This window comes from Podarcis vaucheri (assembly GCF_965113315.1).
Source record: "Podarcis vaucheri genome assembly, chromosome: 17".
NCBI classification, from domain to species: domain Eukaryota; kingdom Metazoa; phylum Chordata; class Lepidosauria; order Squamata; family Lacertidae; genus Podarcis; species Podarcis vaucheri.
This window is the reverse complement of record NC_138755.1, coordinates 32717277-32731984: the sequence shown is the minus strand read 5'-3', so window position 1 is coordinate 32731984 and position 14708 is coordinate 32717277. Positions and strand designations below refer to the sequence as shown.

The 14708-nt window shown below is 42.7% G+C and overlaps 1 protein-coding gene and 1 long non-coding RNA gene across 2 annotated transcripts in view; both read left to right on the top strand.

Moving 5' to 3' along the window:
- The window catches only part of PIGG (phosphatidylinositol glycan anchor biosynthesis class G (EMM blood group)), a 57067-nt gene extending 49309 nt beyond the window's left edge, over positions 1-7758 (top strand). The window contains exon 13 of the mRNA XM_082204663.1: positions 6193-7758. Within this exon, the coding sequence (XP_082060789.1) occupies positions 6193-6418 (226 nt within the window). The 3' untranslated portion in view covers positions 6419-7758. The remainder of the gene's footprint in view (positions 1-6192) is intronic.
- The window catches only part of LOC309522123, a 67147-nt gene extending 53114 nt beyond the window's left edge, over positions 1-14033 (top strand). Inside the window, exon 2 of the long non-coding RNA XR_014214869.1 lies at positions 9973-14033. This is a non-coding gene — a long non-coding RNA (uncharacterized lncRNA). The remainder of the gene's footprint in view (positions 1-9972) is intronic.
- Positions 14034-14708: the final 675 nt, after the last annotated feature.

The window sequence follows — 14708 nt, the reverse complement described above, 5'->3', positions numbered from 1 at the left end:
GGTGGTGACTAGGGTTTTCGGCTTGGCCAACAAGGCCATCCAAAAATTGTAGACCCTCCCCTATAGAGTGAATGTATATATTCACAATATACAGTGGTACCTCGGGTTAAGTACTTAATTCGTTCCGGAGGTCTGTTCTTAACCTGAAACCGTTCTTAACCTGAAGCACCACTTTAGCTAATGAGGCCTCCTGCTGCTGCCGCGCCTCCGGAGCACGATTTCTGTTCTCATCCTGAAGCAAAGTTCTTAACCTGAAGCACTATTTCTGGGTTAGCGGAGTCTGTAACCTGAAGGGTATGTAACCTGAGGTACCTCTGTAAAGGGCTTGCGGCTGAATGTGTATCAGCTTTTTAATATTGAGCACTGGTTTTGAAGCTTTCTCATTATATGTAAGCTAATTTGAAGCCGTTGGCGGGGCTTCCTGGTAAAAACTCAGGAGAATTCCTAACTCAGGAGACCTTGTCGCCTTTCTCCTTTTTAAAATATGGTAGTTCATATTATTTTTATTTATATATATATATATTTATATATATATTTATATATAAAATACAATAATAAATAAAATCACCTTCCTCCCCTATAAGGATCGTCAAAGCTGCTTATGTTACAAGTATCAAATAAAAGCACTATTAAACTCCAAAATAAAAACTAGTAGATAATGAAAACAGCAGCTTACATGCTTAAAATGACAACATAAACATTGCCATGTCAAACTTGCCACTACCCTGTAGCCAGCTGCAAATGCCTGGTGGGGTTTTTATAGTTTTTATTATTATTATATTTTATTATTTTCTATTATTTTAAAAATTAGTTGCCAAAAAGAAATAAGTACTTTGAGTTACGTATTGGAAAAATGACTCAACTAAACAAATGTTTAGTTAATAACTATTCATAATCTATTTTACAGCAACTTAAAACATTAATTTAAGATGACTTGACAATTAAGAGAAACGTATTTACAGTATTTTTAATTAATTTGAACTATGTTAAAATCATTTAATATCGGCTCCAGAAGTAATGTTTGGACAAGCCCTAGTGGGATGAAAGTGTTTGTTTTAAGTATATAATCTCCATTTTTTTAAAACAACGCAAACAGTTCCTATTAAAACTTAGGACGAACAACAGCAACTGGGAAATTTGGCAAAAAGATTAATTGCATTACATCAGAATGACAAATTTTCCTGGCTGGACTGCTTGATTAAAGAGCTGCAAATATTGTTCATGTTCTTAAAATAGATTCTTAGTTTAATTGGTTCTGTTCCCTTTAGTTTCCTAAAGCCTTACTAGATGGGTGAATTTCGCCCATATGCAGTGTAGTTCAGATCCTTTAAAAGGAAAATACCCCTGTTGAGGTATTGCCACTGACTAGCTAATTCAATCCTTGCAGCGACGGTCAAATTAACACCAGTTTTTAAAAAAGGTGTTTTCATTCCAAAACCTTTATATAGCTAAGTAGAAAAATATACCCAGGGGCAGGAGAGGTAAATGAACAACAGCCACATGGCCATCCAAAGAAGTAGACCGAGAGTCCTCAAAGGATTCTGTTAAGATGAAAGTCATAATGTGAAAATAGGTGAATGTCCAGAGAAGGGTTTAATGCTCTGTAGTTAAAACATTTTGACTTCTGCCTTCCTTGGCAACGTCATCTGCATTACTGAACTCAGCTGGAAAAGAGAGCTTTTTGTCACCATATTGATAACACCTATCTCCAGGCCCTCAGACCTCATTTGTAGGCTTCATGCCCTTGGGGCTGAGGTCCCTTCGCCCTCTTCAAAAAATATTTGTGATCGATTATGTGGGACAGGGCTTACTTAGAACCCCTCTCCCCATATTTTATTCAAGTTGGCATTCCTGGCTTCATGCAAATGTTGAATGAGGAGCCCTGCATCCCAATCCCACCTTCTGGAACTGGTCCTCCAGGTTGGAGCAGAACCATCCAAAGCTGGTGCCTCCATACGCCAACCTGAGATCGTACCCAAAGGCTACCATGGTTCATAATGTCAAATGCCAGAATGAACAGGGTGGAACTCCCTGTGTCTTTCCCAGCACAGGTTCAGCCTGACCAAGGCAGTGATCCTCCTAACAACCTGCCAGGTTGGTCACCATTATTTCCATATTGCAGATTCCATGGGTGGGCAGGAGGGACGACATGAGGACTGAGGTCTTCCTGATTCCACAGTTCAGCTACTTCGCCTCTCTGCCTCACTAGCACACAAGCTGGGAAAATCCTGACTCGCCAGAGGTCATTTTAAGAGAACAGGACGTGCCTTTGAATTACTGCCAGGTTGCTGTGATTTTCACTTCAAAGTAGAGATTGGCTTATCAGTCTCACTACTGCCCAATATAAAAACCAGCGTTTAGGCCTATGACAACCATTACTTGCTGAATCCAATGGCTAGTGTGTTCAGCGGTACATCATTTTGTTTACCAAGTGCTTCGGTATTGCGTCTCTACAGACTTAGCAAGCCCCTACTGTGCACCAGAGAGATTGCCTGTGTGCCTGTAATTCTGTTTTGCATTACAAAACCTACAGCACATCCCCCCCCACCCCTCCTCCAACCCTTTATTAAACTTAATAAGCTGTTTTTTGTGCAGTACACAATTCTAGCGCCGGCTGCAAAGCCTGCATAAATACGTTCTCCCAGGATGCAGAGGCTGTGTTGTCAGAATCCCTTAACAGCCGCCACAGAATCACAAGTGTTATTCATGGTATGGTTAATGCTCCTCACGCAGACAGGAACCTGGAGAGCTTTTCGCTGACCTTGGTTCATCAATAGGCTAACATTGGAGAGGGAAGAAACTCCTGATGAAGCACAATGTTCACTTCAGTTCTCAAATTTCATTGTATTCTGCAACCTCCCTCCTCCCCCCCCACCAAAGTGTAGGGATCTAGCTGGAATTTGCAAGGAGATTGTCCTTCTGAGCACTGATCAATAAAAATATGTAGAACTGTAGAGTTGGAAGGGACCCAAAGGATGATTTGGTCCAACCCCCCTGCAGTGCAGGAATACTGGGATCGAACCTGCAAACGTTATCAGCACCACGCTCTAACCCACTAGGCTCTGTAATGCACTGTACTGTAAGCTCCTCCGGGAACCTTGGCTGAACTGTGGCAAATGTTTCCAATAAACAATGGCGGCACCTGCCTCCTAAAATAAACCCAGCCTATAGGTATCAAGGGACGCGGGTGGCGCTGTGGGTTAAACCACAGAGCCTAGGGCTTGCCGATCAGAAGGCCGGTGGTTTGAATCCCCACGACGCGGTGAGCTCCCGTTGCTCGGTCCCAGCTCCTGCCAACCTAGCAGCTCGAAAGCACGTCAGAGTGCAAGTAGATAAATAGGTACCACTCCAGCGGGAAGGTAAACGGTGTTTCCGTACGCTGCTCTGGTTCACCAGAAGCAGCTTAGTCATGCTGGCCACATGACCCGGAAGCTGTACGCCGGCTCCCTCGGCCAATAAAGCAAGATGAGCGCCACAACCCCAGAGTCGGTCACGACTGGACCTAATGGTCAGGGGTCCCTTTACCTTTATAGGTATCAAACATTGAAGAAGCACAGGTCTGGTTTGAGGAGTGGAGAGCAGCTGAACAAATGGATTTATTGCCCCTGTGTTGACCATACATTCATAGGCACACCTCGCTTATCTTAACTAGTTCCTAATGCATGTGACATTCAGGTGCCTCGGTGCTATTTGACGTGCACCTTAATGATAGCAGATGGACCTCTCAGCTTGATAATTGGTGATGAGCGCTAGAGATGTGTATAGAATCAAAGATTTGATGTTGCCGGCCCTTTAGAACGATCATCTTGAGTGCCTTGATGCTGGCAGGTGGGGGCGCATTGTCACGTTGAGTAAATGGAAATAATTGCGCCTGTATTGTGTCAAGCTTTGAAGATCAAATTGGCACAAGACCCGTGGCTAGCAGAGCCAAATAGTGGAAGCTGAAGGATAGGCTTTCTGCCAGCTAGGTGGCTCTGTTCTGGAGTCTTTCGTCTTCATTAATGAAGTGGGATTGGCCTGTCACCTTTTGACAGTTTAAAGCAGGCTTTCCCTCCCATTAGATGCAGTGGGACTGTGGGGTCTTTTGCCAAAAATCAAAAATCTGCTCTTTGCACTCTTGCTATTTGGCCTTGAGTATCAATCTGCAAGGGACACGGGTGGCGCTGTGCTCTAAACAGTTTCTATCCTAACGCGATTTTGGTTTTAAATGCAGTGTAAGGTAGTCTCCATGGGAGTATATTGTATTTAATTACTTTATTTTAATTATTTTGTATTTTATATGTCTTGGAAGCTGCCCAGAGTGTCTGGGAAAACTCAGCCAGATGGGTGGGGTATAAATAATGAAATAATAGTAATAGTAATTATTACTATTGTTGTTGTTGTTGTTGTTGTTATCTTTTCTGTGAACCGCCCTGAGACCTCTGGGTATAGAGCGGTATATAAACTCAATTAATCATCATCATCATCATCTCAACCAGGGAGACTAATTTTCTCCCAATTGAAGAACCAGACAGGCAGCTTCTCACCTCATATCTTATAAAATAGTATTGGGGTAACAATGAGGACCTTCAGTTGAACCATATCTGCAGTATTGTGCAGTACACAGGCCACAGCATGCAATGGGTCATGTTTCTTATGCATACACAGGCAATAGAATTGTCTCCTGGCGAGCCCCTGCTCCTCTGCCCTGAAACACCTGTGCAGTGTGCAGAGAATTCTGGGACATAGACAGAGTTCACACTGGGCCCCATCAGGCCTGTTGCAAATTACCCAGCTCTCTGTGGGAACTAATAGTCAACACATAGCACTTTCCGATGGCCCCATGTTGCCAGGGAATGCCAGTTGCGCTGGGCAAGCTGTCGTTCCAAGAAGCTTGCATGCCATTACTGATTGCCTCTGCGAGGAGCCATTGGCATGCTTTCAAGGAAACCACAGCTCCCTGGAACACACTGGCGGAACTGCTGCTCCAAAAGCGCTATTACTGCTTGGCGGCAACAGCTCCCATTGGACATGTTTCATTTTGGTTCCTTCCCAATTACCCATTCAGCGAGAGCTGTCTTCATGTATGAGCAGTCCCATCATTTCTCTTTATTCCCTGACTGTCATGATGACAAAGCCTTCTCTTTATGACGGGGCTTACAAAAGGTCATGTGTAATAGCTCTACAAAGTTAATGGGCAATAAATCTACAGCCTTGGGAGCCACCAGTATGGCTTTCTTTTTTTTTTAGTTCTCTGTGATTGCCATGTGGTGTCTGCCAAACCATCTCTTGAACTGTTAAGTCGACGTCTGGATTTCTGCCCGGCACTTAGATGGTTCCCATCGTCTTGGGCCTGCTTTGGAACTTAGCAGTGGCAAGACGCCCCCTCCGAACCATCGCTTTTCTTATACAATAAAAAGGGTGGGTGGGTGGGTGTCCCCAGTTGTAGGTAACAGAAAGACAAAGTCCCAGGAACACAATTTAGCAAAAAAAATTTGAAAGTAATATGTATGTGAACATGTGCACTGCAGTAAAAGAATACAATGATCTACGAATAATACAAGCCAAAGCCATCAGCATTCCTTTTAGTTTTGCTAAGTTGGGTTGCTGTGACCGTCCCCCCTTATAAAACGCCTTTATTGTTGTTAGCATCTGTCTGTCTCAGGAGAAGGCGTGCACCTTTGGGGGTGGAGAGTTACAGCACCTGCTGAGGTATCGAGAAGAACCATATACTGTATTTTTTGCTCTATAAGACTCACTTTTTCCCTCCTAAAAAGTAAGGGGAAATGTGTGTGCGTCTTATGGAGCGAATGCAGGCTGTTCAGCTATCCCAGAAGCCAGAACAGCAAGAGGGATTGCTGCTTCCACTGCGCAGCGATCCCTCTTGCTGTTCTGGCTTCTGAGATTCAGAATATTTTTTTTCTTGTTTTCCTCCTCCAAAAACTAGGTGCGTCTTGTGGTCTGGTGCGTCTTATAGAGCGAAAAATACGGTATCCATTGAGACTCAGGCCTCCACTCGGCATAACTCCACCTGAGTTGATTTTGGCTCTCTGCAGATCAGGCTGCAATGCTGGAAGCCGGTTGTCCTGTGTTTCCTAAATCCACTTCCATCTTTCATTTATTACAGAGGCTTTCCTATGCCAGCCCAAGGAAATTATTGGCTAGGGCACTGACACGGGCTGAGATCATGTTTTGCTTTTTTTTTATTTAAAGGAATCCTTCAGCCATGGGGCACGGCTGCTTCTGTTACGCGCTGCTGCGTTCCATCCCGGTTGCCGTGTACATCGTCTTGGTCACGGGCCTGCGGTACCACCTCTTCATCTGGAGCGTTTTCTCGCCAAAGCTTCTCTACGAGGGGGTGCACGTCTTCATCACGGCAGCCGTGTGCACTTTCTTCACAGCCATGGATCACAACCACTTGCGTAAAGTCCAAGACTGAAAGCAACCATTAAGGCAGAGTCTTGCATAATTTCGAGCGACGGAGTGAATTTCTACTATGGAATGTGGATTCTTGCCTTTAGATAGATATTTAAAAGTTAACTGGGTAATCTATTTTTGGCAAACACGTTTATACATGCATACATATCTACACACACGCAGAGAGAGAGAGAGAGAGAGAGAGAGAGAGGGGTTGCAATGCAGAGTCTGTCTTGAAGTCCTGTTCCAAGCGTAACAGGCCATGAGGTCGGGAACTATCTAAATTTCGGGTGGACTATAAATGGATTGTTGGATCGTGTCCCTTCCATGCCAGTTTTCATTGCCTGCCTTAACTACAGTTAAGCATCCCATTGGCATAGATGTTGATTGCAATGGAAACTAGCCAGGCTCTCTTCTCCATCTTACTAAACCAGAGCTTGAAGCTGGTTAGCAGGCCCTGGTCAAGTGGGCATTTGGCTTGACTTATCTAGGATTAATACCCATTGCTGACTGTTAAATGGTGGTTATAGTAATCAGTGGCAATTGATGCTGGAAGAGGTCACAGGCTGCCCCCGATTTCTTAATTGCACCGCAGTTGTGTATTCACTACCTGGGTTTGAACATCTGAACAGGATCATCTCTTGAGAAGTTCTTACTGGTCTTCATTCCTTCATATTGGAGTTTAGATGAAAATCTACCAGGCTTTAACTGATTACTGGGGGTAGGGTTCTCTCTATCAATGGGACTGTATGTTGAAATTTTATTCCACTCCTGCACTGCATTTCTCATTTGTTAATCATAACTTGAATAAGTAAAGTTTTTATTAAATTCCATGGAGTGCTGGCTGATGGACCTCACTCAAAAGGTTAAAACTGTGAAGAAGATTCTCTCCAAACCAGTTACTCGTATTTTTGTTGTTGTTCCTTTGATATACTCTGAACGTGATGGCTCACAATGTGACAGGATGCTGTGAACTGGAGATTAGACATACACACATACATTTATACACACACGCATCACAGTTCTATGAATGTAGCTCTCAGAGTTTCCTGTCGTTTCCTGCAAACAGCAGTCAAAGACTATGAAAGCGCTCTGGCAGGCTTAAAAGTGCTGGCATATCTGTAAATATGTGTGTGAAATTCTTTATAAGCATTACTGGAGTGTGTTTTTTATAGGGAAAAGCAACTAATTCCATTATTTTTGATAGCTGAATTGTAGCATGGAAATGTTACAAGTTATATATGTAATTATATAAATAAGCTATCGGTGAATGTCAGTGTACTTGCAGCTGAGAGCAAGCTTTGCTTAAGAAATGCAAAATCTATGTTATTAAAAAAGAAGAGTTATATTTATTTATGCTAACTTTAACTTTCCTGGGTGAGACCTTATTTTTTGGTATTAGCGTGTGTTCAGAGGCTACCTTTCTGAGAATCCAGCCTTGTGGGGTGAGTGGGAGCTGGTTGTGGGTGCTTAATCACATGATGTTAGATTTATCTGCCTGTACTTACCCTGCGACTCATTCTCAGATCATGGAGGCAGGAAAAGCCCATAGGCACAATAGAGCCTGGCCCAAACTTCATATTCTCTGTTTATAGTGTGTCAGGTTACGCACTCAAGTATTATCCAAGCAAGCCCCATATTATTCAAGCTTCTTGCGTTTGGTGAAATGGTGTCAGATCTAAACGTCTAGACGAGGTATACCATATTTTTTTGCTCTATAAGACTCACTTTTTCCCTCCTAAAAAGTAAGGGAAAATGTGTGTGCGTTTTATGGAGTGAATGCAGGCTGCGCAGCTATCCCAGAAGCCAGAACAGCAAGAGGGATTGCTGCTTTCACTGTGCAGCAATTCCTCTTGTTGTTCTGGCTTCTGAGATTCAGAATATTTTTTTTCTTGTTTTCCTCCTCCAAAAACTAGGTGCGTCTTGTGGTCTGGTGCATCTTATAGAGTGAAAAATACAGTACTTTCCTTCTCCCGTGTTTTCATTCCTTCCTACAGAGATGCAAGCAAGGACCGCAGAAGCACTAACAATGGGATTTAAACAGAATCTCTGCATTTGCAGCTGTTGATCTCTTATTGTTTTTAGCTGCACGGTTCTGAAAGCATTTGATTATTTACATGTTATTGCAAACTCTTGGAATAGCAAGCAGGAGCAGAGCAAATAACGCTGCTGCTCTGGCAAACAGCAATGCTAATATTTTTTCCTACTTTAAAAAAAAAAATTTTCTCACTATATTTCTAGGCGATGTTTTCCAAGTGGAACTGTCTGCCTCCAGAGCAGGCCCTCTCTCCCCGCATCTCAGTTTGAGTCACTGTTCCAGTACAGCCCCAGTTGGAAGGAGGAGAAACTGGAGGTGCAATGAGCAGACTCCTCTGAGGACAGGCAATTTTGCTCTGTACAGGGAGGGAGGCAGTTGTCAGAGGTCCCTCTGCTGGAAGCAGGGGGTGGGTCTCACACCTGGAGCTTACCTGCATGCCGTGACATAGTAGGTAAGTACATTGGGCTTACAGGAGTCTTTGATTGGTTTCTTTAAAATTTTAATACTTGTATTTCTAGTGCAACAAGCTAATGTACCCCAGTGCACAATTTGGCGAATTACTGCTCCGGGGTAAATGAACAATTGAATCTTTTTCCAATAAGAAAAAATAGCTTATAAGAAACATTTGCATCATGCCAAGTGTAAATACAGTTTGAGTTTATCTGAGCAACCACTCTGGCCTGTATATATGCTAATATTTAAGATAGGGTGGCAGTTTTTCAGGCAGCGATTTTTAATAGGTTAGATAAGAATCTTGTTTTAGTTTCAATAACAAAGAGTCTCTCGGGGCCAAACTAGATGAGATGCAGGAGATCTGAATCTAGATTTCCTGGTGCTTTTCAGCTTTATTCCAATGCTGCAACTTTGCACGCTCAACTAGACTGGGCCTTGGGAAGAGGCTTTAATTCCCAGTGTGTTTCCCGTAGCTTTGCTGGGATGGCCTTTGTATAGGTAGCTCTATCTTTTTCTTCACAGGGCAAATGACAACTTACACATGTGCTTTTGATGAGGAAAATGACTTGGAAGGATTGACTTTGCCTTCTCCCGTATCGGAGCCTGATCCAATTCTAGAACTCTGATCACAGATCTTCCCCCATCACCTCCAGTTTGGCTATAACCCTGGTTTAAAATGCAACTTGAATGCAGTGTAAACATGTTTTACAACCTTCCCTCACAGCCTCTCATAAAATGGAGGCCATGGCTGCCTATCTCAGTTCAGATATTGCACTTCCCATTTGACATCCCAGGTGGAAACCTGCAAACTGATACTGCAAGCTAGGATTACCTCATGATTTGTAAGAATCACACCAGATTCCCAGTAAGGTGTTATAGCAAGCCAGTAACTCTTGTACTGAGGGACGCGGGTGGCGCTGTGGGTTAAACCACAGGACCTAGGACTTGCTGATTAGAAGGTTGGCGGTTCGAATCCCTGTGACGGGGTGAGCTCCCATTGTTTGGTCCCAGCTTCTGCCAACCTAGCAGTTCGAAAGCACGTCAAAGTGCAAGTAGATAAATAGGTACTGCTTTATAGCGGGAAGGTAAACGGCGTTTCCGTGTGCTGCTCTGGTTCACCAGAAGCGGCTTAGTTATGCTGGCCACATGACCTGGAAGCTGTCTGTGGACAAACGGCGGCTCCCTTGGCCAATAAAGCGAGATGAGCGCCTCAACCCCAGAGTCGGTCACGGCTGGACCTAATGGTCAGGGGTCCCTTTACCTTTTAACTCTTGTACTAAGATGGGCATGTGAGGAAGGGAGGAACTACACAGGGACATGGTGCATTTCTCAATCCAGGAATGTGATGGTTGAACCAAACAATTGAACTGCTTTTCTATCTAACATAATGACCTAGAGCAAAAAATATCTGACTTCTTAGGTCAAGCATTATCAGAGTGGCACAAGACATTATTATTAGAATCATAGAACCGTGGAGTTGGAAAGGCTAGTCAACCCCATGTAATACAGGAATCTCAGCTAAAGATGACAGATGGCCATCTAACTTCTGCTTGAAACCCTCCAAGGAAGGAGACTCCACAACTTCCTGAGGAAGACTGTTCCACTGCTGAACAGCTCTTACTGTCAGAAGGTTTTCCATATATTTAGCCGGAATCTCCTTTCTTGTAACTTGAAGCCATTGGTTCGAATCCTACCTTCCAGAGCAGAAGAAAAGCTTGTTCCCTCTTCCATGTGACAGCCCTTAAGATATTTGTAAATGGCTATCATATCTCTTCTCAGTCTCCTCTTCTCCAGGGTAAACATACCCAGATTAGTACATTCCCTTTTCATCTCCATAGAGGACTCTTGCCTAGTAATGACCAGTCATTGTTTCTGAAAGTTTTGAGGGCTTCAAGTAAATGATCTTGTGTCGTGTCTTTGCATGGGTATGGAGAAAACCAAAAAGGAACCTTTGATTTCATAGTGGCTCCTATGTCCATTTGCCAGGAAAGATTAGGACTCCAAAAATGGATTAAGAAGCAATTAGTGAAGGCATCTTATTATTTTGCTTAAGGCCTCATTGCACAGTAGATTTCAATTTGTATGCATTAAGATGTTTTCTAAGTATGTAAAAAATATAAAGGTGCAAATTCAACAAACGTGTTCACAAAAGCACATCTCAGTCCAATAGACATGGCAGGGAGCTGGAATTGGCTGCAGTTGCGTATCCCAGCCAATTTCACTCAAGTACCAACATATACTAATTTTAATGATTTTTGCTTTAGCAGCATCTGTGCACTTGATGCTTTACACAGCAACATAGACAGGCTTGTCTCTTTCCTAAATAATTTGATGTACAGATGAAATTACAAGAAATAAAGGGAGAACACCCACAGTGATCAGGAAAAAAATAATTGGCTGGGGCTTTTATGCTTTAACATCACTGCAAAAGTATTTTGTCGTACATACATGCTTCTTTGCGTATCCAACTTTAGATCTTAAAGGCATGAACTGTACTTCTCATGCAAGTCTAGTTTTCTGCTGCATATTGTGTGCTGTCTGTTAGGCTGTAGTGGACAGCACAGCGCTAAGTGACCTTTCCGTGACAACTCCCAAAGAAAGTTATATTTCTTTTGTTCTCCAGATAGGTCACGCGTGGATGTATTGTTCAACCATCCTTTGTGGTTTGTTGTCTTAATTCTGAGCGAGACCCTAAAAATACAGTAAAATGGTAGTTTGGCTTGTCAAGCTGAGGTCTGTCCCCATAGGGTGTGACGGCCGCTTGCCACGTTGCAAGCAGAGAAGCTGGAGGGGCAGAGAAACTGCCTTAATCATTGTTGGTTTGGTGTAGATCCTATTCTTAACCTATGGTTTGCATGCCCACATGAAACCAGGGTTTATGGCCAGTATTAACCATTGTTAAGGAAAACAAACCATGGTATAAACTACAGTATGTGCAGCATGTTAGGTTTTTCCCATTAGAATTCATCTCTCCTCTCAGCTAACATATCTGTTGGATGGGCTTTGCTTTATGATGAATGTCAGAAAAGAAGTGTTGATGTTTTAACTAGCTTCTGTGCTCATGAGACCTGCCGCTGTTCAAAAGCAGCTTGCTCCCCAAGAGGTTTGTAACACATCTGTCAGGATTTTGGTCTAACAAGGAGATTCTTTTGGGAAGCAGGAAACAGCAACTTTGAATTTGCTGCAAAGCCAGATAGGCATGCTTACTGTATACAATTGTCTCTGCTGAAGGATTTCTACTAGTTTGGAGCCACAACTGCTTCTCTGACAAACACACACACACACAACCCCTGGCCACTTGACATTCAGGCGGGTAGCTGTGCCAGTTCCTCAGGTCATAACCCAAGATCCCATGTAAATCTTTCAGCTCAAGATTGTTCTAAGAATTGACCTTTATTCGGTGTCCATTTGCTTAATTAGGTAATGCATTGTAGCTCAAATTCCCTGCTGGTTTGGAAAGATTCATTTTAATGGGAAAGTTTGCCTCCCTGCGGTACGATACGAGGCCCATTGATTTGGCCAGTTTGTACAATCAGACTCATGTAGCAAATGTTTTTTTCTTCTTCTGGACTCAGGAACATCGGGGTGCAGCTGTTTGCATCTGTGCGTTGAGAGAAAACGGCATATTTGTATGCATTCTCCCCCAAGGAATATATATATATATACAGAGAGAGAAAGAGAGAGCTCTTTTCCTAGACATGGTACTTAAACTGAACCCTTATTCTGTGGCAATCTAGTTCTCTGCGTAGATAATCCCTCCCGCCCCTCTTTTTTTTTTTTTTTTTGAGGAGCAGTTCAAACTAGCCCTAAATCATATATTTCCTGCTGGCAGTAGGAGTACAATATGGGTATGTCTTTAAGTTAACATCTTACCTTAAAAACCTGACAGTACCAAACTATCGAAGGCTATGGATGGCAGGTTGAGAGGAGTTCCCTACCAGGACAGACTTTGCTTGTGTGCTGAAGACATCGATTCAATAAAACATATTTTGTTGCATTGTGAAAAATATGAGCAAGCTAGGGCTGAACTGATACTACCCTTGCTGGTACCTTTCCCAGGAAAATCAGAGGCTCACTATGTCAGGTTCCTGTTGGAAGACCAGACAAATGCTAGAACATTAGCAGTATAAAGTTTTTATCGGTGGTTGCAAGAACAAATAATCCCTATATTCTGAACAAAATGCTTGTTTAACCTGGAGGCAGGCTGTATGAATTGTATATTGCTTTGTAATGATTTGTTGCGTCTCTGGACCGTAATAAAGATTGATGATGATGATATTTCCTGTTACAAAGCATTCTGGAAATAGACATGGAAACCATGAGGTTAAAAACAAATACTTTTTAAAGAAAGAGGTGGGGCTGATGCAGTGCATCCTGGGGACTTGCTGCAAGTTTATTACTTACTTGAAGTCCACCATGGGATCAAAATTAACTTTGGTATTGAAAGAAAAAATGAGTGGTGAAGAGAATAGCCAGAAATTTAGAATTCTGATTTTGGGTGGTTGTGGTGGTAGCAGCTTAATGGTAATGGAGAAAAGTCTAAATCTGCAAGCTTTGAAGGAGTGAGTTGAGTGTGTGTTTAGATGTTTCCAGGCTGAAATGCCAGAAGACTGTTACTTCTAGTTTTTTGATAACAAACTGAATTAGCATTTAATAGTTTTAAAGCATTCTTGTTCCTTAAGACACCGACTTTGTACAAATTGAAACGTAGGTTAATCTTTGGGTTGACTTTCAGCCCAAGCCTATGAATGTTTGCTCAGAAGCTCCCCTGTGTTCAGTAGAACTCACTCTGGGTCATTGTGCATGGAATTTCAACCTGAGAATTGGGAAGGTGTGGGAGAGTCTTCCAGTCAGGAAGCCAAAAGGACAAGGAATACTGCTAGGCCTGAAAGGGTAGCTTTCAGGACTGAAGTGGGCAATGATGACTGTCTAGGCAGAGGAAAGAAATATTCCAAGTCCAGGGCAGAAATTGAAGGCACTTGCAAGAGTCACTACAATGAGAATTTCAGCGTTGGCAGAGTTCCCTTGTTTTCAGCTTCTGTTGACTTCTGATTAGTCCATGTTTTAATTTCCTGTTTGTGTGTGTTCTGTACACGAGTTATTTCTCCTGTTCTGAATAAAGTTTGTTTGTTTTTCTTTTGACTAATTTGGCTCTTGATTGTGCTGTTTTTAAGCATGTTGTCATCTTGAGCACAGCTCGGCTGGTTTTTGGAATCCATCTTGGTATGCTTCCCTCCTTGAAGTTTCTACGCCAGTACTGTATATATATTTGCAGCTCCGTTTCCCTTTTCCCCTCACAAAAATGCATCTTCGTTCCATGTCGGAAGCACACGGGGAAGGGAAGGCTGTATTCCCACAGACCAAATATGCAATAACATATATATTCAAATCCTTATTTAATGGCTGGAAGGAAAAGAATGGATTAGATCTCATCAGGCAAACAGCCTTCTAAGTGGAGACAGATGAAGTACCGTATTCTTTGCTCTATAAGACTCACTTTTCCCCTCCTAAAAAGTAAGGGGAAATGTGTGTGCGTCTTATGGAGCAAATGCAGGCTGCACAGCTATCCCAGAAGGCAGAACAGCAAGAGGGATCGCTGCTTTCACTGAGCAGCGATCCCTCTTGCTGTTCTGGCTTCTGGGATTCAGAATATTTTTTCTTCTTGTTTTCCTCCTCCAAAAACTAGGTGCGTCTTGTGGTCTGGTGCGTCTTATAGAGCGAAAAATACGGTAAATACAGATAACAAAGGAGCAGAAATCCACAGTCGGTTCATCAGGAAAAAAAGCATGAGAAAAAGATTTTAGGGAATAATTGAAAGTGA